Source organism: Curcuma longa, chromosome 21, assembly GCF_044706935.1.
Source record: "Curcuma longa cultivar G26 ecotype Majalengka, Jawa Barat chromosome 21, ITB_CL_G26_1.1, whole genome shotgun sequence".
Classification (NCBI taxonomy): domain Eukaryota; kingdom Viridiplantae; phylum Streptophyta; class Magnoliopsida; order Zingiberales; family Zingiberaceae; genus Curcuma; species Curcuma longa.
This window is the reverse complement of record NC_133881.1, coordinates 9,863,985-9,889,803: the sequence shown is the minus strand read 5'-3', so window position 1 is coordinate 9,889,803 and position 25,819 is coordinate 9,863,985. Positions and strand designations below refer to the sequence as shown.

General features: G+C 38.8%; 2 protein-coding genes and 1 long non-coding RNA gene across 4 annotated transcripts; all 3 read right to left on the bottom strand.

Moving 5' to 3' along the window:
• Window positions 1-201: 201 nt before the first annotated feature.
• LOC141814327 (uncharacterized) lies at window positions 202-786 on the bottom strand. The gene has a single exon (XM_074702266.1). It carries the CDS (start codon window positions 784-786, stop codon window positions 202-204), a length of 585 nt encoding a protein of 194 aa, XP_074558367.1.
• A 6,513-nt stretch (window positions 787-7,299) lies between these two features.
• Window positions 7,300-9,869, bottom strand: LOC141815157 (glycine--tRNA ligase, mitochondrial 1-like). The gene is made up of 6 exons (XM_074703090.1): window positions 9,807-9,869; window positions 8,339-8,398; window positions 8,099-8,179; window positions 7,970-8,021; window positions 7,620-7,826; window positions 7,300-7,487 (listed from the first exon to the last, which is right to left on the bottom strand). Exons 1-6 carry the CDS (start codon window positions 9,867-9,869, stop codon window positions 7,300-7,302), a joined length of 651 nt encoding a protein of 216 aa, XP_074559191.1.
• Window positions 9,870-16,561: 6,692 nt separating this feature from the next.
• LOC141814892 (uncharacterized) lies at window positions 16,562-20,328 on the bottom strand. 2 transcript variants are annotated; one of them, XR_012600531.1, is made up of 6 exons: window positions 19,951-20,328; window positions 19,714-19,814; window positions 18,750-19,383; window positions 17,737-17,836; window positions 16,983-17,069; window positions 16,562-16,758 (listed from the first exon to the last, which is right to left on the bottom strand). It is a non-coding gene; the product is annotated as an uncharacterized LOC141814892 (long non-coding RNA). The 2 variants fall into 2 exon arrangements; XR_012600530.1 differs by having other exon boundaries at window positions 17,737-19,383.
• Window positions 20,329-25,819: the final 5,491 nt, after the last annotated feature.

The following is a 25,819-nucleotide window of genomic DNA, read 5'->3' as shown; positions in this document are numbered from 1 at the left end:
ATTATGAATTAATTACTACTCATGAACAAAACCTTTAAATCCTTAAATTCAAAAACATTCCCAACTATTTCACGACTGTCATACTACATCAAAAGGATCAATTAATGAATAATTTGTCACCCCCCACAAAAAAAAAAAAAGAGTTCGTCATGAGAACAGAACAGTATAACAGTATGTAACGGAGCAGTATAGTAGCTGGCGTCACGGTCGCCCGATGGCGAAGCAGAGTTCGCCGTCGCCGCCGCGGCGGAAGGCCCACACCTCCAGCTTGTCGCCCTTTTCCAGCGCACTCCACGCGCGGAACAGCTTGAGCTCCTCGCCCTTGACCACGGTGCCGCCGCTGCCATCCCACCGAGTCAGCCGTAGGAAGCTCACGAACCCGCACCGCGCGTACACCCGGACCGGCAACCCTCCGTGCGACCGCCCAGCCGCTTTCGGCTTCCTCACCATAATTCCATCCGTCTCCTCCTCCTCCTCTGCTTCCGCCTCCGTGCGGCTCCGCTTCCTCTCGCGGTGGATGTCACCGTCGAGGTTTGCCGCGACGCGCTCCTCCGGGGAGAGGAGGACGACGAGATTGGTCGCCACGGAGTCGGTGGGGAGGTACAGCCGGTTCTGCTGCGTCACCAGGTCGGACTTCTCCACCGTCTTCTTGGCGATGAACCACACGCCAACGTCGTCGTCGTCGTTGCCGCCGGCAAACTGCCGCCTCGCCAAGGCGGTCACCCACTCCGGAGCGATGGCGGTGGCCTCGCTGTCGTCGCTGGAAGACTTGCGCTTCGCCGGCATGGTGGCGTCGAATCGATCCGCTCGCTGGGTGAATTAATCAACGAAGAATGCAACGTTCGGCATATTTATTTATAGAGTAGTTTTGAGTTTGTTAGAAAGAATTGGAAAAGAAATTGGAACAGAATTCACATTTCATATTTAATTATTCCAAACAAATTGGAGATTGATTGATGTTTATTTGGTATAATTAATGATTGCAGATGATTAGATTGAGCGATAACTTATTTGTATGCCGAAACTAATTATATATAATCTAATTAAGAAATGAATCCGCCAATTCATCCAGTAAATATTTAATAAAATATGAAAACATATTTTTAAAAAAAACATTTTTATTGAAAATATTTCTAAATAGAATAGTTAAATTTTGAAATTTTCACTTCTTTTAGAAATTGATCTTGTGGTTTTCACTATCAATTTTAGCACTTCAACATAAAGTAGAATTTGTCACTCTAACAGTCTCATATGATTGACTCCATTTTGATTCTTGCCTACTTCAGTAATTCTGTTTCGTCATAACCAACTCAACTATGCCCCGTAGGCACGTGGTCTTCACCATCAAGATCTTTAGCAAATTTGTCATGCACAACCAAAACATTTATGGTACATTTGGTTCATTAAAATTCTAACTCTAATAAATAAGTATTCCTTTTTGGTAACGTACACATTCTTATTCCTTGATAATCCAGAACTCCGACCACTTGAGATACAATTTTACTGACGCTTATATTAGATTAGTTGTGACATAATTTTTAATTCCAAACAAGATAGATAAGGTTAAATTTTTTTCAATAGTGTCACTGTACATAGATTATAAGATCTAATATTTTGGTTGATAATCCTAGCATAGCAAAATAATCTTTTATATCTCTTAGTCATCTGAATCTAATTGACTTAGCAAAATAATCTTTCATATCTCCTAGTAATTTGGATAAAGAATTTGATAATGAAATTTCTACCCTAGTATACTTTGCTCTTTTTCCCCCTTGATTCTCTGTGTTGTTTGAATGGATAGTTTTCGATTTTCACATAAGTATAATACCAATCATACTTTGCTACAAACAATATAAGTATGGTACAAAAAAATGATGACCATAAGAAATGACACTAATTAAAAATTTGTGGTAAGTATTCAAACCGAGTTTGTTTGATTATACCAACCTTAACACCAAGTCTAAAGAAAAAGAAGCATACCTTACTGACATCAATCCACACACATGAACCGAAACCGATCCAAACTCATACTCACCCCAAGCGGCATGTCCACATGGGCAACATCACCGTCGCACAAGACTCAAATTGAGAACCAAAAAAGCTCTATTGTGCTAACAAATTGCTAACATTACTAAGCCATTATGCTCTATAGGAAAAACTAAAATACGTTTGCAAATATTAATAAAAGGCGAATGAATAATACAAGATATAGAAATTTATTTCTTTATATCAAGATAAACACTGCAGTAGAAGAGCTGGTGAGAGACCTACAGCAGCTTACGATACATGATTTACAGAAGGGAAAGGAACAACTAACCTATCTTGAAGAGCTGACGGTCTCAAAAATGTCAGAGGGGCAATATCATCAGAAAAGAACAGTAAACAGACTTTACAATATGCATGTAATCTTTGAAATACCTGAGGTAAAAACATTCACTGTTAATGCTATTCTAGACACAGGAGCAATCTCATGTTGTATTGACAAAAAGTCCATCCCGGAGGAAGTATTAGAAAAGAGTATAAATACAGTAATGATCAATGGTGTTAACTCCAGACAGGCAGCAAGTCTAAAATTAAAAGGTGGCTACATGAAGATAGATGAGAATAAGTTTCACATTCCATTCACATACTCCTTTGATATGGTGCTAGGGGAAGGAATACAGATGGTATTAGGCTGCAACTTCATAAGAAGCATGCAAGGAGGAGTCCATATAGAGGGGAACATGGTAACATTTTATAAAAACATTACCTCTATCACGACTAATCAGATTGCAGTTCATGTTATGGAGGAATTGCAACTGGAGGAGTTGGAGTTTATTGAAATCAAAGAACAATTATTCTTTGCTGGGAATCCGTACAATTCAAGAGTATTGCAGAAGCACGGAGACTTAATTGCATGATTAAAGCAGCAAGGATTCATTGGTGAAGATCCCTTACTACACTGGTCGAAGAATAAAGTGGTATGTAAGCTGGATATAATTAATCCCGATATTACAATCCAGGATAAGCCACTTTCACATATTACTCCTGCATTAATGTCAATATTTGAAAAACATGTTAATCAGCTGCTTAAGTTGAAGGTCATCAGGCCAACTAAGAGCAGACATAGAACAATGGCTATGATCGTACAGTCAGGCACTTCAGTAGATCCCAGTACTGGAAAGGAAATCAAAGGAAAGGAGCGGATGATTTTCAATTATCGGTCCTTAAATGATAATACTTACAAAGATCAGTACAGTCTGCCAGGGATCAACATGATTATTAAGAAGGTCAGTAATTCCAGAATTTATTCTAAATTTGACCTAACTCTAACAAGCTCTAAGACAACAAACATGAGAAGTAATTAGCAAAACAAGCCGAGCACATCAAATGCAAGTTTAAGGGTAACATTCTTCCACTTACTAAACTTCTCTTTGAGTCATTGTATCTTCGTCCGATTTCTCTAGAGCAACATGAAAGATATACCCTATGCCAAGTTCGAACTTACATATATAACTCATGGTTACCTCAACAAAGTATAAGTTATTGATGCAATCAACCTCAAGTCAAGATTAACTAGGTTGACCAAGCTCAATTTGACTCGAGTTGATTTCAATGTTTGATCAATATGTTATTTAGATGTCAAGTAGCTCAAGGTTAATTGGATACTTGACGGTGAAGAAGACTCATGTAGGTTCCTCAACTTCAATGAGTAACAAGTCTTTTGATTCACTTACAAGAAATCCATATCTCTCTGAAATATTACATGTCCTACTGGATTTTCGAAGAGGTTGTGTCTCTAAAAGTTCATCCGATGGCTTATCATTATGAGTAATCGGTTGTGGTTTTTGACTAGGTGTCTCATCAATGCCTATTTGAGTCTTTTGAACTTCACTAAATTCGACTCTACTCCCACTGTTTTCCTACAAGAGAAACTCTTTCTCTAGGAACACAACATGCCTTAAAACAAACACTTTTTATTCCATAGAATGATAGAATTAGTAACTCCTCGTTTCCTTAAGATATCCAATAAATAGACATTTATCAAATTTAGCTTCCAACTTATCTGACATTGTCCACTTCACATAAGTAGGACAACCTCATATCTTCAAATAAGATAAGTGAAGTTTCTTACCATTTTATATCTCATATGGAGTAGCAGAGACAACCTTGGTTGGGACTCTGTTTAACAAGTAAATAGCAGTCTCAAGTACATAACCCTAAAAGAATTTAGAAAGATTTGCATGGTTCATCATGGACCAAATCATATTTAATAAGGTTCGATTTTGCCTCTCAGATACACCATTATGCTGAGGTGTAAACGGTGGAGTCCATTGGGACAATATCCAATTGTCCCTTAGATAATCCTGAAACTCTTGACTTAAGTATTCACCACCTTGATCGGATTAAAGTATCTTAATACTTTTGCCAAGTTATTGTAGGATCGGTGGGGTGCGCTAGAGGGGGTGAATAGCGTATGCTTCATTTTTCGTTCATTCGTTCTATCAGAGATAACTTAGTAGTGGATATTAGAAAATAAGCACAGGGACTCGCGAATTTACTTGGTTCCTAACCCTCCAGGGTTAGTGCGTCCAAGGTCTATGCATGGGAAGACGCCCGTTCACTAATGGTCTCCTTTTCAAACCTTATTCGAAGGCAAAGAAACTCGTCTTACAGTCTAATCAAATAAGTATAAATATAAATGTAAGACTGAAAGAGAAATAACCAAACACGTGTAGTAGCCGATCCAGAAGTCCTGAGCGCTGCACACTCCTCCTACAACTTCCCCGGTTGTACGAGCCTGGCTCCGTTCGCGTTCAGCAACACCACAGAATGAAGAAAATGGCTTAGAGAGATGAATGCTTATGGTGCACGTTTAGCTTTCTTATATACAGTCTTTTGAGTGCCTGGATCCTTATCCAGGTGCATGATAAGATCTGATCTAATCCGATCTCTTCAACCTCTATCCGGGTTGATTCTTCTGGATCCGGACGCTTGGAACAGATAGGGGTGATTAGAAATCATTAGGGCACTAGAAAATCATTAGGATACTTGGATCCAGTCAACTCGAGTTTGACATGAGTTGACCCCGGACTTGGTTCGGCTGCTTCTATGTGTACCTCTTATGCTTCCTTCATCTTGCTTCCAGCTCTTGGTTCCTGTAAGATAAGCATACAAACATGCAAGCAACCTAAGCCTACCTGTAGTCTGTCTGACCTACTAGGCTTAACCTAAGCCTTACCATGTAGGTCTAACTTACTGGCTTACTGATGTCTAACTCCCCGTTAGGACTAGTCACTTCCATAGGTAGACTTTTCACTTGCCAAACATCCAGTTTGGACTTCCCTTGCCTAACCTCCAGTTAGGACTAGTCACTTCCCTATGTAGACTTCTCACCTGTCAAACATCCAATTTTGACTTTCCCTTGCTTAACCTCCAGTTGGGACTAGTCACTTTCCTAAGTAGACTTCTTACCTGCCAAACATCCATTTTGGAATTTCCCTGCCTAATCGATCTTCGGCCCTCAAGATTTTTTGCTAGACATCTAGTTCACCTGACTTGCCTGGACTTCCACTTCTAAACATTTGCTCCACCTTCCTCTACCTAACCTCCAACTAGGACTTATCCTTGGCTGATCTAATCGATTAGGACTTTTCGTTAGTCTTCTGGTCAAATGATCTGACTAGACTTCACTCACATTCAAACATTAGGTCCTATTTAGATCAACCCTTGGTCAAACTGATCAGACCTAGGTGTATTGTCAAACATCAAAATTCTAGGGTCAGACCTAGTGCTCCTTGCACCAATAATTATTTTTCTACTTCATTTCTAAATTATTTAAACTTTTCAAAGGTCTCAGATTTATATTTCATTAAATATACATACTCATATCGTGAATGATCATCGACAAAGGTAATGAAGTAGTTGTAACCTCCTTGTGCTTGAGTTGACATTGGACCGCATACATCAGTATATATAAGGCTAAGTAACTCTTCCACTAGTTCTCCCTTTCCAATAAAGGATAACTTAGTCATCTTGCTCTTTAAGCATGATTCACATGTATCAAATGAATCTAATTCAAATAATTCTAAACTACCAACCTTTTGGAGTTCAAACACGTGTTTCTTGCTTATATGGCTAAGACGACAATGTCACAAATAGGAAATTAACGGATCATCTTTTCGAGCACATTTGTTGCTCGTTTCGATATTGAATACCTCGTTGGAATTATCTAATACATAGATACAATTATATAGTGTTTCGGTTCCATAAAGAATTTCATTCAAAGTTATGTAACAGTAATTGTTACTAAAAGTCAAATGAAAATATATACTATTTAAGCAAGAATTTGAAATAATATTCTTTATTAAAGTAAGAACATAATAATAGTTTTTCAACTCTAAGACAAATCCACTAGGAAGATTCAATAAATACGTCCCGATGGCCACAGCTGCAACCTGCTCTATTACCAACTCGTAAGCTTAAATCTCCTTTGACAAGTCTTCTACTATTCTTTAGCCCCTGTATGTCATTACATATATGTGAACCACACCTAGTATCCAATACCCAAGTATTTAAAGTAATAGTATAACATTTGATCACGAAAATACCTGAAGCGAGTGGGGCATCAGATGCCTTCTTTCCCTTCACGGACTCAAGATAAGTCTTGCAATTTCTTCTCTAATGACCCATTTTGCTTAGTGATGGCATGGTCCTTTTGAAGCAAGTTTAGTAACCACTACAACAAATTTGACTTTCCGCAGCGCACAATTAAGCTATCCGCAGCGCACATTGCATGCTGCATAACTCCAAGCTGTTGAAAGTTATAATTCAGCGCGCGGAGTGCGCGCTGCGGAAAGTTGCATCCGCAGCACGCGGGCGCGCGCTGCGGAAAGTTGCATCCGCAGCACGCGGGTCGTGCGCTGCGAAAAGGTGTAATTTTTTACAGCACGCGGGTCGTGGGCTGCGAAAAGGTACAATTTTTCGCAGCACGTGCCCCGCGCGCTGCGGAAAGGTGCATCCACAGCACGCACCCCGCGCGCTACGGATAATTATATTTTTAACAAATACACAAATAGACCTATATACACAAATATATAATACAAATATAAATAATTATAACCTGCTCAAAGCTCTAACATTTAAAATCCAACATACAAATATTAGATAACATCACATTCATAATTATAAAATCATAGTTCAAATATATCAAAGATAATCATCTACATCTAGTTAGACAAAACAATTCATGTTCATCTTTAATACAAACAGTATATCTATTCGTCCAAATCAATCAGACAAAACTATAAACATCGATGCCTAAGCTACTGTGTTTTCTATTGCATCCTTAAGAAAAAGCATTTCTTCGTTTGGTCGAATTAGCTCCAATCCAAACTTGTGACATTGTAATTGTTGCCCATTTGTCACACTATCAGTTGAATCGACAGTTACTGCAAAAGGTACGCCAATTTCATCGATCCTGGCATACCGTTTTCCGATAGATGTGCCTGTAAAAAAACCCAGTGAACAAATGCTCAATTCATTCTGCTGTGCAATGAAAGTTCACACATCACATAAAAGCGCACAGTATGAATCATCCATCGAGAACGTATACCAATTGTAAAGAAAAGGATACATACCTGTGATGTCAATAATATGAGAAATCCTAGCTGCTGTTAAAGATTTTGCTATGATTTTACCAACATCATCAAATTTTGCTGTTTTAATTAGTGGGAATACAGTGCATTTGATGGGTGCCACGAGAGGAGGAAAACGGAAGACATTTAGTTGTTCATCCTCTGATTTGCTTGGCCGCGTGTAGAAAGAATGCTCAAAAAGAATATTATCTGTCCAATGCCAAAAGACGGCTCGATAACAGAGGGTGTGAAAACCCTTTGATGTTCCTTCTTCTTTTCAATGCTAATTGTGACCATTTTCTTTGTTATGACAACAGCTTTGCCCAGTGTACAAACATAGAACTCTACCTTGCCTTTAGATTCCAAAGAAGCTTTCATTTCCAGTGCTTCCTTTTCATTCATAGCCTGTCATAGCGCCGTATAAATAAATAACAAATTCAATGAGTGTACAAGGACAGTTTCAGTGGGCAACTCAAGTTTACCTCCAATGCTTCAACCACCATCTTTTGGTTGCCCTTAAATGATAGACCAAGTTCTTTTTTTGACGGCACAATAACAAGTTTCTAAAATTAAAAGTGATCAGAAACAAACACTATCAGAAAATGAGAAAAAGGAGTCATAAATAAATAGAGAAAGAATGAATAATAACATAACATTTGCAAGCAAGGAATAGATCAAACGCAGAAATAAACTACAGAGCATAGTCAGGTATAGGAACTTGCCTCTATCTCTCTAGGTTTTGAGAAATTTTCATGAGCAACCAAAGGGACACCACTTTTTTCCTATTAATCAAATGGAATTATTTAATTTCAATAACAGTACATATAGTTTCTAGATATAACAAAGTATATCAAGAATGAGCATATTTGCCGGACAATAGTACAATAACAAGAGACAATAGAAATATGACTTGGAACAGTTTAAACAAATGCTTGGCAAAAAGGCAAAAATTGAAGGGAGATTTAGATAATTAACTTAGTTCAGCATGATATGAACTGGAAAGACTACATGAAAAAAAAGTTTCTAAATGTATTTAAATGCAGGAAAGATGTTTCTTTTCATGTTTGACTGGACACGTTTTGTATCTTTAGTAACTTTCTAGTGTCCTGGTTCTGAAATGCTTTTAGAGAATGTGAAGGTTTTAAAATAAAAGTACAGTATCTGAATACTAAATGCAAATGGGGTGATAAAAGTTTCCATCTCACCGAATGAGCTCGTAAATCAAGGTGCAGTTTCTCCATAGTTGCAGTTTCTACACATAGCAAGGTGCAGTTTCTCCATAGATGCAGTTTCATATAAAGGTGCATCTCCATAGATGCAGTTTCTACACATAGCACTATATATTTATATATGCTTCAAAATCAAGTAAGCCTAATTTTCATTGTTTTCTCAATGTTCACAACAAAGCCATATCTCTTTTAGTCTTGTATATATAGTTTTATTTATTGCAAAATCAAGTAAACCTAATTTTCATTGTGATTGCATGAAAGGATCACTACACCAACAATTTTGTTTTTGTTAGAGTTCAGATATTGTACTACACGACTGATGAAAACAAAAATAAGCACACGAAATCAAAATAGAAATATCAATCAGCAATTCATCAAAAAAAATACAATATAATTCTGGATAAAATCTGAATAACTATATAACTCTACAATAAAAATAGCCACATTACTAACCTGTTCCTTTTCATTTTGTAACTTTATAGTTTGAAAGTAGGACCTCATTTCTTGCATTTCTTATTGAAGATCATGCACTATACTTTCAAGATGCTTAACAGTTGAATTTTTTTCCACAAAAGCTCCAACTTTTGATGGTTTAACTCCAAAGCCTATATGCATATTCAGGTATCCCTAATAAACTATGACATTTCTCATTCTCAAATATACAATAACAGTGCTACAAATCTAAATAACTACTGAAATTTTGTTAAACGGGGATGTGTATAACAAGTTGTTTATCATTCTTCATAACCTTATCAAAGTTGGTTAACAAGTATGTTGAAACAACAAATATTTCAATTCCTTTTTGTTAAGCTTGGAAATCTACCTGAAATACCAGTTATATTCTGTCAAACAAGCTCATACAGAGGTACTTGAAAAATTATGTGAGAAGAAAAAATAGATAGAACAAAATGGCATGAACTGTATAAAGAAATAGATTCATCATCAAATGGGCACATCGTACCAGAGATATAGTGATGTCTGGAATCTCAAAGCAAATTCCAGATACCTCTGGTTCAGAGCCCATAGTTTCTCCCTATCAAAACAACAAGGGAAAAAAGCTATATCAATTTGAAAAGAAAAAATAAATAGAACAAGAGGAATCATTAATTGTCATTACTAATATATTACCAAGGGTAGATCTACTTCGACTATCTAAATAAGAATTCCTTGTGCAGTACAATCCCCTGACGATGTCAAATACTGACAGAACTCCAGGCGACAGAAGGACTATTTCGTCAAAGTTCTCAAGTTCACATTGTTGAGAAGGTATCTGCTTCTAAACCGAAAAGAAAGAACACTACAAAAAAACACTGTTTTAGCAACGAAATTTTGCAACAAAAAAAATTCGTTGCAAATTTGCAACTAATTTTGCAACGAAACAAATGTTCGTTGCAAATTTGTGTCGAAATTAGCAACGAAAAATAATTCGTTACCAAAATAGCAACGAAATAATTTCGTCGTAAAATTCGTTGCAAAAATTATTTTCGTTGCAAAATTCGTCGCAATATTTCCAACGAATAAAAAGTTCGTTGCAGTTTGGCGACGAAAAAACTTTTCGTCGCAAAATATAATAAATTAGCGACGAATCAAAAATTCATCGCCAATCGGCGACGATTATTTTTCGTCGCCAATTGGCGACGAATAAATTCGTCGCCAATTGGCGACGAATCATAGTTTGTCGCCAATCGGCGACGAAAAATAATCGTCGCCGATTGGCAACGAATTTGTTCGTCGCCAATTGGCGACGAAAAATAATTCGTCGCCAATCAGCGACGAAATTTAATTCGTCGCCAATTGGCGACGATTTTAGCGACGAAACTAAGTTCGTCGCGAAATTTGACTATTTTTCCCCTTCCCGTTCATTATGAACCGCAATATATATCTTAATTTATAACTAATATTTAATAGAATAACACATACACACATGGACAACCTTTTTCTTTTGTTCCATGAATAAATAGGGAACGAAATCTTGATTAAGCGATTTTAGGAACCGAAATTAAAATTTTACGGGTATAAAAGAGGTTAAGTTAGAGAATCGATTTATTTTTCCCCAAACCCTAACGCCTCTCCTCGCCGCGCGCCTGCGTTTTTCCCTGTTCGGACGAAAACGAAGCCGCCGTTAGGGCTCTCCTCCGACTGCCAACTGAGGGTTGTTTCTGAGGGATCGGCACAGTTTTGTGATCTCCTCGTCGAGGGGAACACCTAGACGTTAAGGGATCGCCGAAGCAGCAACCTTTCTGAAACCATAGAGGTCGTCTCCGTCGGCTGTAAGTCCAAGAACGCAAGGTAAGTTGCTACTCACCTGCAGTAGGAGTAGTTCCGCGATTTCGTTTTCCTTCTCTGAATTTTCGGAAACATGTTGTTAGGTTTCTCTTCTCTAAGCAAGACCAGCCCCTATTAGTTAGCATTTTGATTTGATTTTCCTTGCTACCTTATCTAGCATGAGCAGCCAGTAACTTAGCATGTGAGTTTGGATTCCCTTGTGAGCTTAACAAGCATGAGTAGTCATCTACATTAGGCATGCAAATTACAGATTTCTGTGAGTTAAAACGAGCACTGAACCACCTTTATCTTCAAGCACACAGTCTTAGAACTTTTAGCTTAACGTGCAGTTTTAGATATTTCCTTGCTATATAATGTGCTGGAACAGTCCTTGCTTAATTAAATATGCAGTCTTGGGTCTTCTTGCTACTTCAATTGGCATGGCTGAATCTTTTCTTACAGTGCATGTTTGTTTTCTCTGCTATCTTCTTAAGCATGATCAACTATAGCCTATTTATATATATATGCTTGCATGATGTTGTAGTGTAAACACAAAGATCATATGCTTAAAAGTTTTAAGAGTTAGTAGAAGCATGAAAACAATATCAATGAGTATGCATAGCTTCGTATTTGTTTCCGGATTTTTTTTTAGCATGCATTGTAGCTAATTCTAGTTCAGTTGCTCTAAATCATGAATCTGTAGCTTTTAATTTTCAGCTGGATAGGCTTAAATTGTTTTAAACTCACATGAGTAGAATGTTGTGAGTGTCTTATTAAATCCTATTAGGGGGTTATGAGTAGCTGTAAACAAAGCAAGACCAAGGTCTTTGTAGGATCCCAAGTTCTAGAATTTGGATCCGCAGCACGCCAAGTGCTCGAAGAAATGCCGAGGCATTTTATATTAGAAGTATTAAAAAGATAATAAGTATTTTATTTTAAGAGGCTAGTACTCGACTTCCGAGGTTGTCGTTAAATAAATCCAGGTGACCAATTCCGAGGTCTTGGCCCTGGTAAGACCAAGGTCTTTACCCTCGTAGGACTGGTGGCTAGCTACCTCAGTTTCTATTAGGGAGCGCGCTTTGGTACTAAGCCTGGGCCCAAGAGAAGATTATTATTATTTTGAAGTATTAAACTATACGTATTTGGACTAACGAAGCAAGTATCATTAAAGTTCAATTCAACAAGTTTAGCTTCCTTATTTCCGAGTTTAGCAAGTTAGAACTGTTTGTTCCTTTGAGAAATGCAAGATTTAGTTTAATTGCTATATTCTTTGAGCATGCGATGTTATTCTCATATATATATGCATTTATGTGTTTTGTGAGTTAGATAGCGCTTACTAAGCATTGGCTTATAGTTGCATTTCCTCCTACTGCAGATAAAGGAAAAGGAAAGCTTATATGAAGGAAGGCGACAAGGAGATGATGAATGTGTGATGTTGAGAATGGAAGCTTCGGGGACCTTGCTAAGAATTTAAATGGATGTTAATTTATTTTTCTTCTGCTTTGAATTGTTAGAAGAATCTAGAGGTGGTACATATTAATTCTTGTTACTAGGATATAGTAGATATAGTATTTGTTTTATTCTGATATGTTTTAGCTACTACTTAGTTGCATGTTTGGATTTTATTCACACCTTGAAAACTTTAAGTACTGCCATTATTAATATAAGTAACATTAGTAAGTAAAGTTAGCAATTAAGTAGCGCCGCCCTTAAAGAGTAGTAAGGAGGGTGGGTCGTTACACCCTAATGGCTACCTGAGATCCCGAAAGCCCTAACTTCTCTGGCCAGTAAAGAAATCCGACGATAGCTCCTCCAGCAAATGATTCGGCGGCAGCAACCAGGTTGAACAAGGATTTCGACGGCAGAACCCTAATTTCGGCAGGGCTATCCGATGGTGGATCAAAGGGGCGGTTGATCAAAGAGAGGAGAGGAGGAAACTCATGGCTAGGGTTTTCTTATACTCCGACGGAGACACTTCTCCTATGGTCGATCGCGGGGGAAAAGAGTCCAGTTGGGCGTCGGATGCAGCGAAATAGAGAGGAGAAGAAAATTGGAATCGCGACTAGGGTTGGCTTACTCTAGCTCCCTCCTTCGCTTGGCCACCTTTAAAGCCTTCTCCGTGAGCTTCTCACCGACGGACGCGGGATCGCAAGGAAATCGCGATCCCCATCCATCGGTTCCAGCGAAATTGAGCGCCACAAGGAGCGGGTCGCGCAGTGTGTGTGGGGCAAACGGCGAACCAAGTCGACGCGCAGGCGTGAACTGGAGGGAAAAAGAATTGAATCGGACCGGGAAAGGAAAAAACCAAATTGTTTTGAACCAGTTTTATAAGGTTTACTGTAGCAAACCGGGTTCAAAACTAAATTGTTTAGTTCAATGACCAAACGATCTTCGATTTGATCCAAACTAGTTTTTCTTTTGTCTGGTTCAACTAAACTTTCAATCTCTTAAATTGAGAATCAAATTCTCAAACTCATTTTAAGTCATTCGAAAAACTTGTTGTGTGTGTGACCCAATAGGCTCTCAGTTATGTTAGTCGTCCGTAATTAACCATTAATTATGGAATAATCATAAGTGACACCTAGTAGTATATCATGATCCTCAATTGACCAGAAAATCAACGATTGATTCCAGAATAATTTTTAAATCCTTCAGCAGCTAAAATATACCTTATTCCTTTCACTGTCTTATACCCGCTTGGTTTAGGACATGATCTATATGTGTCAGTCCCCACTAGACTGACTACCTCACACCTAATCTAAGCTTACTTTCTTGTCCTGTGGATTCAAGTTACTTGTACATGTGTCCAAGAGTGTCATACTCTTGACATGTGATACTTTGGCCAAAAACTTTTAATAACAATCCTAACAAGCGGTCACAGGGTATACGTCTCTTTTTACAAAGAGTGGTGAATCCTCTGTGAGCTATTCAAACACCTTCGGGCACTTTGACTTATACCCAATGATCTTGGGTCCACATCTCCTCACAGATGTTTACTTAAGATATCAAAGTATAAGCCTCCATGACCAAGGTGACTTAAATACCGCAAGTCAAAGAAAACTCATACTTAAGATGCACTGAGATCTTCATTGACATATGTATATCGAATCATATGAAGTCTCATGACAGGTCACTCCAATGAACTGGTTACGTTTAACCAGCATCCATGTTTAACTCTCAACATCCAATGTCTCTGGCTAGTAAGAACAGGTGCTTGGCAAACTAAGGAGTTTTAAACATGCTAGTCTCAAAAGAATCGATAGCGTCCACATTCGTCAATTTATCAACTAGAGATAATTTTAATACATTCATAATTGCACATACAAAGATGCTCACAAGTTGTGATCCAATCACAAATTCTCTCATGATATGAATCGTATTGCAGACATTTAGTAAATAAGTCTAAGATCCAATCAAACACATAAAAATATGCACTTAAATAGTGAATTTCTATTTATTAAATAAACAATACTACTATAAGGCGATTGCCTTAGGACACCTCTCAAATATAATAGTTTGTCAATCCTGCATTTATAGATCAACTAGTAAATCAAGTCTATACCCTTTTGAAATTGAGTTTTGAAGATTGTATAGCTAAGTTCTGAGAGGTCGGATATTCTGCGTCCGATGTATCCCCTCCTTCCTTGACATAGACAAAGCTATATACCACAGTCCCGTAGATTTACTCTCCTTCCAACCTCGATCCCTTTCAAAGTAAAAGAACTATGCTTGTTTAAGGGCTAATGGTCCATAGAATATTAAGTCCCCATTCTGGTGGGTTGATCTTGTAAGGTCATAAGACCCTTAACTTCATCCTTTATCTTTCCTTGTTACTATCCTAGTCGTGCTAATAATCTTTGTGGATGTTGACATATGAACTTATGTTTTTTTATTACAAGAGAATGGGTGATCAGTTGAGTATCCTTGATTTTACATTAATTAGAACTCGCCCATGATTACATTTTCCCTAGACACAACCCTCTCAAGTCCTTTTGGGGGTTAAGTCAAAATATCTTGATCCCCATCTTGCAATTGATGAAGGAATCTCCCTGCCTGAGTGAGAGACCCTTGAACATGGACAAGGTCTATCCCAGATAAGGAGCCGCTCCGACCATAGCAGTTTCTTAATCCATCATGAAGGAGGCTTCTTCCTCTTGCACAATATATACTTCTTCCATATGTTGGTCTTGCAAGCTTGATCAGACTTTACCATTCGTTCTCTTCTAGTCGGCTTTGATCATCTCCACATAACACTTCTGGGCTACTTGTTGATCTCCGTGAACCCATTTCATTCCCCACAGGAAATTTAATCTTCTGGTGATAAGGGAGGCCACTTCTTGTAGGGCATTGAGTGATGATAGGCCCAAGATGATGTTGTAAGATGAAGAGGCATCCACTACTGTAAAAGTGGCTAAGATGGTCTGCCCTTAGACTCCACCCCCAAGGAAAGTGAGAGTTTAATATGGCTAAGTGGTTGAACTACGTATCCCAAGATTCCGAACAAAGGAATATTGACATCATGTAAGTCTTCTTGGGTTATCTCTATTTGTTCCATTGTCGTCCATAATAGGATATTGACTGATCCATCCACATCAATAAAAACTTAAGTCACATCAAAATTAGCGACCGTAGCTTGAATTACCAAGACGTCATTGTGGGGAGTCAAGATGCCTTCCAAGTCTCCGGGCCCAAAGTCCAATAAAGATCTTAATCCTTTACCTAGCATGTTGATGGTCATATATTCTTCTCGACTATGTCACTTCCAAGCCCAATTGGAGTCACCATTTGTAGCTCCTACAGAGATCATATTGATAACTCCCCTGACAGGGAGATTATCCTAGGTTGGTACTTCCTATTGCTATCCAAGTATTGGGTGATTTTTTTTAGGGGGATTATCCTGGTTGAACCCGAGCGGCCTTGCCTCAAAGGTACCATATAGATGGTCGTTGTTGATATGGAGCAAGAGTTATAAGTAGGGCCCTCACTTAAGGGTTGAGGCTCATGACTCATTCTAGCTCATTGTCCAAGTTGTGATAGTCATTAGTGGTGCTCCACTACAAGAAAAAGCTAATAGATAATGTATTAAATGCGTTGTCTATCTGGCTGAAAAAGCATTGTAAAAGCCATTGTTGTAAAAAAGGCTGCTTAAAGACAATGTTTTTTAAGCGTTACCTTTGTTAACATCGACAACACTTTTGCAGCAAATAAAAAGCATTGTCTATGGTAGCAATGATAACGCTTAACAAAAGTTATTTTTTGTGAGTATGACAACACTCTTTGCAATGTTTAAAAGCGTTGTAATTTTATTCCAAACTGCTTAAATTTTATAACGTTTAAAAAGTGGTCTTATTCTTTCTATATCACAGTTAAAAAAGCATTATCTTTTGAAATGAAATAAATATTTTTAGCAATAAATAAAAATCATTATATTTTCCATATATGAAACCATTGTCTATTATATTTACCATGAAAGTACAGAATCCATTACATCCAAGTCTACAAAAAGTGTAGTAATAATCCATTACATCCAAGTTAAGTCTACAAAAGTTGTAGTAATAATCCATTACATCCAAATTAAGTCTACAAAAGCAAAAACCCTTCGTGTCCCAAAAAACACAACCCCACGTTCGGTTTCTCTCCATATTTATCTGCATGATCAATACATTAAACTCAATTAACAAATTTGACAAAGACAATAAGCTAACTAACAGCAGGTGCATCACTAAGATAATAAACAAGTTCATATATATAATAAAATAACTCATGATTATCTAACTATCAATATCAATCCTCAACCTGACATGCGAACTACTTATAATACATTATATAGACTTACATATTAAATGGAATTATGGAGATCAGCATTCCGTACCTACTCATAAATATAATCTTGTATACATTCTGCCAACTCGAAACGCACCTCATCAATTTCTTCCTGAGAGTACTCCGCTACCGTTAACTATGAATATGCATAGATTATGTTAATGGAAAAACAATCAACACTGACTTTGCAAAATGATAAATAGTTTATTTAAAGTTGTTTGGAACAAGCAATAAAATATTACTATTGATCGTAGTGCATCTTATTTAAAGTTATTCCTTCGGTGAACTTAAGCAAATTGGATCCATCTAGTGGTAATAGTATCTGAGGTGACAATATAATTTTTCAACATTGTGACATTAACTAGTGTCTGATATAGAACTTACCATAATATCTAGTTATAGTAGCAACCAACATATTCTATGAAATCAATAAGTATGAAATTCAGGCTAACTTCATATCATTGTATGTATGCATGTGAAATTGGAGAGCATGTTACTGAGGTGACTACATTTTTTTTTTTAATTGTGACATCAACTAGCATCTGATTTAGACCTTACCATAAGATGTAGTTATATTAGTAGCCAATATATTCTATGAAATAAGCGAATATGATTGCCAAGCCTAGCAAGACAACTTCGTAGCATCACATGTCTGCAAGTGAAATAGATACCTACTTATGTGATTGAACAATGTGTTCACTAGGTCTTATAGGTCTGCATCTAAGCTTATAGGTCTATCCAAGGTATGAACATAATTTGTTTTATTAAAAAAATAAAAGGTCTACAGTCCAAACTGTGAGTACCTCCGGGAGTTTCTTCCGAAAGACAACATCAAGTCTTGCATCAAGTGTATTCTCATAGACAATTTTAACATCTCTAGAAGCCATGACAACTCCTCTAGAGCTGAATCACAAAATAAGATCAGTTGGAAACTTGTCATTCAAATCTTAAATAAACAGGCATGGACACTAAATTGTGATATATAGATTTTCAGAATACATGAATGATATTGAAAGTAATAAAAATATGGAAATATAAGCTCATCAAAGAAAGAAAAGGAAGTGTGCTAAGAAGGGCATGAAGTAAAGTTGAACCATCAAACTATAACTTCTAATTCTTTCATGGACAGGGTACCTCGATACCTGCAAATTAAACAACTTTGACATGAAAAATTGAGGCTTTTGATATAAGCTTGCATGTACCATCCAGCCAAAAAGTGAAGTGACCTGAACTCACAGTTATGGCCCAACTCACAATTTCAGAAGACTACGACATAACTCTAGAGGATATGGTAGATAGAAAATTATTCCAAAAAGAAAACTGAGAGGTCTTAAAGAGTTTCAGTATGTAAAAGTATTTTGTTAATGTCGGTTATCAAAGATTTACTGCTGGTACAAATTGATCACCTTCACATCTCATAAGTAAGTATTGTTATGATCTCAATTAACAACAAGTCTTGTCTATCTTATGAAAGAAGGCGAGTCATTTTTGAAATTGATGCACAGAAAATAGTACAATTAACCACTTTTATTGCATATTTTTTTTAGGAGCTTTGACCTACACAGTACATATAATCCATCTGAGAATGATCCTTATCTATTCAATACTGTATCCTCTGCAATGTTGTGAGATAGTATAAACAAAAGAGTGGACGAAGCATTCAGATTCATCCAGATCAAGTTACATTAACAAAATATTAAAAGAATAATAGAACATAATTTCCATGTAGAAGAAGGTTGATACCAATCCTAAAACGGTGTGAAACAGTTCCAAGATTTCATTTCAAAGAAACCTGAATTGGTGGGAGAGTAATTACCAATAGGAGTCATGATCATTTTTATGACTAGGCGAAGGTGGCAAGAAAGTGTTCTTGTCTACGACTATATTAGGAGGTGGAACATTAGCCTTATCTGCATATTCTTTCTTTTCCAAGTTCAAAACAGATTCCACAAGTTCAATATCATCTTTGCGATAGCGCAACAGAACAGCTGGTTCTTTGAGTCTTTACAAGCTCTGAAGGGCAGAAAATGGTCAGATTTTTGTTCCAATAGAAGGGGAAAAATGAATAAACAAATACCAAGAAACCAACATAATATTCATTTTGAGCAAAAGTATGACCAGTAAGCAACAAAAATGTTTCTTTAGTGGGCACGTGTTTCAGTAGTACAGATATTGTTTTACGAAATGCAACAAGATATTGTTGTGACGACCATATAGCATCTAGACTATATGTTCTAAAAATAGATATGGTTGACCGAGACTGGGTACAATGGAAGCATCTAAACACTAATAACCTGGACAATGAGTCTTTAAGGAGTTTTCCATAAGTCATACGGGTGTTGCTCACAAGCAGGAGCTTTACTGCAGCAGATTCTTTCATGGAGCTGACTATGTCATCTTGCGCTTGAAGAACTTTAATACGAGAAGCATTCAGCTGCATGGAGTACTCACTGTAAAGAAAAATATTTAACAATATCAAATGAGAGTGAATCAGATCAATGGGCAAAGCAGCAATATACAACTACACGACCATCGCATGATCACAAGAATTTGTTGTACAAACCATGTAATTTCAATGTATAACTTTTAATTATTTACTATTTTATTTCAAATGCCGATATATTTCAGAAAAATGTAACACAAAAGGTCCATCGTTGATTTAGGTAAGCCCAATATCTAGTTAACATGTGTAGAAATTAAACATGGTTACTCACAGTGAGAACCCATGAGATGGACTGACGAAGAAAGATTTTGCACTAAAAAGAGGTTAGGCACATTACATTTTCTTATGAATCTCAACTTGTTTCTGCTTGCGTTCGTATTCTTGCTTGATTTTCCTCTTATCAGCCTCAAGAAGCTACAACTTTTGAATGTTGAATTCCTATAACACCCAAAAGAGTATAGAAAAAACAGTTCAACAAAGGGAAAATATTTCACAACGAAAACAGGCAATTGGTAAAAAATCGTGGGTATATGGTAATTGTTTGCTCGAAGAATAGTAAATTAAGTAGACATACCGAAGAGAAAAGAAGGCCTCCAGAGCCACTTTTCGATGCTCAGGAGCCGCTTCTCGCCATCGATAACCATCGGGAACTCGACTTTGCTTCTCAGATTGACTTATAACGCCATCCGAGTGGGGCCTCCGTCGAGGGAGACGGAGGCGGCTCAAAGATGGGAAGTGTCGTCGTCGTCTTGGTTGCAAGGCTTGCGGAGGGCGGACGTGCTTTGCTTGAGGGAGGTGGAGAGGGTTAGGCCTGCTCCAGCAGCGACGGCCGCTACAGCGGTGACGGCCGCTACAGCGGTGAAGGCCACTGTGACACGGTGGAAGGAAAGACCATTAGGCATCTTCTACGGTGGAGGAAATGGGAAGGGGAACGAAAGTGGTTTAGGTCAAGAAAGTCCATTAGGCAGCTTCTTCGGCTTCTGCTGCAAAATCCTCGAAGTAGACCGCATGATAAAAAAATCAATATCCTCATAGACAATACATTTTAAAAAATATTATCTTTGATAAAAAAAAAATGCTAATAGACAACGCTTTCTGAAAAAATATGATCTTTGATAAAAAAAAATGTTAATAGACAACGCTTTCTGAAAAAACATTGTCTTTGATTTTTAAAAGATAATATTTTTGATGAAAAACGTTGTTAAATAAAAAAAGACAACAATTTTGATAAAAAAATATTATCTTTCTAGTGTTGTCTATTCAGTATTTTCTTGTAGTGCTCCCATATATACCTTATGGAAGGAACAATAGGTAGGAGCCTGGTCATCGAGGGCCTCATTCAGAGCCCAATGGCCTACTTAAGAGATGATGCTCTTTGCATATTTGCATCTCTCTCTATTTGGAGATCTGCAAAGAAGCGAGGTAGAGTTAGTAGCACAGTTGAATAGGCCATAGAAGGGGCCAGGGTTCCAAAAGGCACTCGGGAACCTCAGTTGGATGAGCTCCTCTTAAATCTTGGTGAGTTCTATGAGCCTCCTCCATATTGATGTATTTCTCAGCTTAGGATAGAAGTTCGTCATAGTCACATGGAGGCTTCTTTGACAAGGAGCAAAAAAGTCTCCTTACCGTAGTCCTTGGGCAAAAGTGCCCGTCAAAATTGTTGGGACCGTTGCATTTGCTAGAGGGGGTCAATAGCAACTTTTGCTCTTGCCTGCAATATTATTAGCGGAAGCACAAGACAAAAACAAAATTAAATTCAAACAATGCTAACCCTTTCGATTTACTTGGTATCCACCTCTTCGATGTGACTAATCCAAGGATCCACACACACCACAAGAACGTTCCACTATGAACTTTCTCCTTCTCAAAGCAACTTTGAAGGTGGAGAAACCTTTACAGTTGATCTCTTCCTCTTACAGATGTATAGTGAAGGTATGGGGGAAGAGTTTAAGAATGACAGAGCTTGAAGATCGTGCAAGGATGAAAAAGTGTAAACAGTAGCATCTCCAATCTTCAATTTATCTTTTTATATTTTTCTTGATACCAGTCAACTGTCTCAGGGATTAGTCGACTGGTGGGCTTCAACGGCTACTGTAGATTGTGTTTATTACTCTAGCTATTAGCCCAACGTTCAAATATCAGTCGACTGATACTCACCTAGTCGATTGGTCAGTCGATTGGTCAGTGTCTTTCACTCAACCAAACTTTCTGTGTGGTTTAGATCAGGACACCAGTCGACTGTTGTTGTCCCAGTCGACTGGTGAAGCTGAAAATCACCTTTCAGCTTCCTTCTTCATCCCTTAGCCTTGACTCACGCCTTCAAACATCTTCCACAAGCCTCGTGCCCTCCTTGGATGCTCTCGAGCCCATGACTCCCTATCCTTGCACTTGCTTGAGATGTTTCCCTCAGCTTCGTCATGCTAAGTCTTCCTTTTGCCAAGAGGCCGCATCTCCGAGACTTCACCATTTGCCAAGAGGTTGCACCTCCGGGACTTCACCATTTGTCAAGACTTCAAACCTGGACTTTCTTGTATACTCAATTCACATATGTTAGATCACCAACATTGGCTAACTTAAACTCATTTAGGCAAACATTAAGATCCAATGATACTTGGGGCAAGACTACACCAACAATCTCTCCCTTTTTGATGTTTGGTAAAAACTTATTTAAGTTAGGTCTTTAATATGACAAGATATAATTTCAGCAAAACAACCATAATCATGAAGCATGACGCATAAAACGATAAGCATGGATACTAAAATTGTTGGTGCAAGATGCACTAAGATCTTGCCTAGAGTTTCGATGTTTGACAATACACCTAGGTCTGGTCAGTTTGACCAAGGGTTGATCCAAACAGGACTTGATGTTTGGATGTGTGGAAGTGAGTGAGAAAGATCTAGTCGGTTAGACTAGACAATGGAAGTCCTGGTGAGTGAAGCTGGGCAAGGGAAAGTCCTAGTTGTAGGCTAGGCAAAGGGAAAGTCCTGGTTTGGAGGATCAGGCAGAAGTCTTGGCAGAGTCAACGTGCACCAGGCAAGATCTGGACTTGGGTCAGGAGGACCAAGTTGCAGATGAAATGGACTTGGTCAGGAGGACCAAGTTGCAGAGAAGAATGGACTGATCAGGAGGATCAGTTGCGTTCAAGTCCTGGGGGGCAACGACAGAGCCAAGCAAAAGTCCAACAGGTCAGGAGGACTTGGTTGGCATCAGGTAAATTCTCCCGAGTGGAGTGGGTGAAGACGCGTTCCTACGAGGAACTGTAGGCGCCGGTCTAACCCAGGATCTCACCGGAGATCCGAAGTTAAGACTCAGAGTTGGTTCAGCGAACCGACTCAATATCCTGTATACATGCTATGCTAACTTTTGTGCAGGAAGAAAAACCAATCAAAACAGGCCGAAAAATTGGTTTTCGGGCCTGGAGTCGACTCAGATAGGTTCTGGAGTCGACTCCAGCCTAATCAGCCTAAATCCGGAAGTCTGCGCGTCAAAGTCGTCGCCAACGGGACTGGAGTCGACTCAGACGGCCTTCTGAGTCGACCCAGGTCAAAAAGTTATCGCCACCGCCGCCACCGCGACTGGAGTCGACCCAGAGCCGGACCAGAGTCGACTCAGGAGGGATAAGCGACGAAGCGGATTAAACTTTATCTGCCACGTCGGCTGGAGTCGACCCAGATGGGCATCTGAGTCGACTCAGGAAGGCTATAAAAGGAGGTCGCGAGCAGCAGCCAGAAAACAACTTTGATACGCCCTCTTTCCGACAAGAACTGCTACCGAACGCGAACGAGACTAGGCACGGGCTACCGGGGAAGATCCAGGAGGAGTGCGTGGCGCTCGGACTTCCAGATCGGCGACAAGTGCTTGGTTTATTTTTCTTTACTTGTTCTTTCTATACTTATATTGGTTGTATTATTTGGACTGTAAGACGGGTTGCTCCGCCTCCGAACGTGGTTCGGAAAGGAGACCACTAGTGGACGGGCGCCTCCCGACTTAGGCCTTGGACGTACTAACCCTGGGGGGTTAGGAACCAAGTAAATCCCGCGTGTCCCCCTTATGTGTTATTTAATATTTCCGCTGCTTAGTTTTATAGTTATCGAACGAAATTGAAAAAGCGATTCACCCCCCCTCTAGCGCGTACACGATCCTACATTTCTCTCCCTTTTTTGTCAGACACCAAAAAGATCTAGCGCGTACACGATCCTACAACTTTCAAAGAGTAGCAGGTCATAGAATATGTAAATAGCCAAGATATGACCACAACTATAGATTTTTAGCCTTATCAGACTTACCAGTCGATTGAATCTGACTTTAGTCAACTGATATCTAATTCAGTCGACTGACTTCTGAAAAATAGAGTATTCAGAATCGAACTTTGAAAAAACATAAGTAATTCTACGTATGACAAAAAATCAGGAAACTTCATACGGTCATTACTTACACTTAATACAATAAGGGAAAAATATTTTGAAAATTTTTGGCTGATTAAAACAAGATTTTGCTACAAAATTTGAAAAATCGTAAAACTCTTAATGACACAAGAGCTTTGTATTAACATACTCAATGGGCAAGGTCGTCAGTAGGTAGACATCACTAAGGCTTTCTTATAGAGATGTGAAGTATGTCTAAAAGGTAAATTTGGAGTCATGATTGAAGTATATTTCAAAATGACTTATTAAATTACAAGAACTCCCCCTAGATCAATATACCTTCCTTATTGAACACAAACAAGGATGCAACATATAAACATACATCAAAAGAAAATGGATAAAAGAGAAATGACATAACATAGAAATATTTTTTAAAAAAAAAAATCATACATAAAGTGACATCAATAGATAAAAAGGACATAGATCACATCCCAAAAACCAAAATCCTCACAGATATAGCAATGGTGTTCGAGATACATAACATATCAAATCAAAATGCAATCTCGACATCATCCTAACTCAACCAAGACAGCTACTCGTCATCAGCAGGAGGTAGAGGAGGAGGAGCCTGGTACGACAGATGCATGCTCCACATCATGTCATACATCTCCTACTGTCGCTGATCAGTTATCACTCAGTTCTGTTGAAGGCCCTGAACCTCCTGATGGCAGCCCTGGACATCGAGATGGTAAGCCTGAACACCCTGGTAATAGGTCTGAACCTCCTGGTGATAGGTCTGAACCTCCTGGTAATATCCCTGTAGCTGCTGACCGAAATCCTGAAACCCCTGGTGCACCATCCCCTCTAGATGGGTGATCCTCTCGTCCAAGGCACTGACAAGGGGTGCATCAGACGTAGGAGGAGGAGGAGCAGCAGCAGCATCGGGTGCATCGCCAGCCTCTTCCTCCTTGGATTCAGAAGAAGCTCCGCGTGTAACATCACATGTCCATACCATGAAATCCTCATGAACACTATCTTGGCTAACTTTAGGTGACGTGGGCCAAGCTGATTATAATCCTTAGAGAGATGACGTATGGGTCCTACAGTGACATTAACTCCTCTAGATGCAAAGAAGTATGTAAGAATGTGACCAAATGACATGTAGAATTTGCCCTGAGTTGGACCCGAGAAGTACACAACGGATGTAAATATATGAGAGCAATATCAATATCAAGACGTTGCTCCAGGGCATACATCATAATGAGATGAGGAAGCCGTATCACGGACCGATCTCAGGTGACAATCGAAAGGATGCAGTCAAGAACGATCCTATACCAGACGTAGTGGGGTGTAGACATGTGAGTTACTTTAAAGATGTTACGAAGTGGAGCCCTAGGAACACCAAAATAATGGCGATGGATATGATCAATGGTAACATGTGAAAATGAACCTGTTATGGGCTCAATAACATTAGGGAAGCAAATGAATGGGTGCTCTAAAACCCGACACCGCAGAAATGACCTAAGAACCTCAGGGTTGAACTCAATGGGAATTCCTCCTACGGTAGACTCATATATGCTCTCATCCCCATCGATGAGACGGAGGTTAACGCAAAACTCTTTGCATAAGTCAATGTTGACCGGATGCGTGCAACTGACTACGGACTCTAATTGATAATGTGTGATAATGTCAAAAAGGTGAGGAGTCTTGTCTTGAAAATAAGCACGAGACGAGCTTGGTCGCCACGGAGTCGGTGGGGAGGTACAGCCGGTTCTGCTGCGTCACCAGGTCGGACTTCTCCACCGTCTTCTTGGCGATGAACCACACGCCAACGTCGTCGTCGTCGCTGCCGCCGGCAAACTGCCGCCTCGCCAAGGCGGTCACCCACTCCGGAGCGATGACGGTGGCCTCGCTGTCGTCGCTGGAACACTTGCGCTTCGCCGTCATGGTGGCGTCGAATCGATAAGCTCGCTGGGTGAATTAATCAAGGAAGAATGCAACGTTCGCCATATTTATTTATAGAATTATAGAGTAGTTTTGAGTTTGTTAGAAAGAATTGGAAAAGAAATTGGAACAGA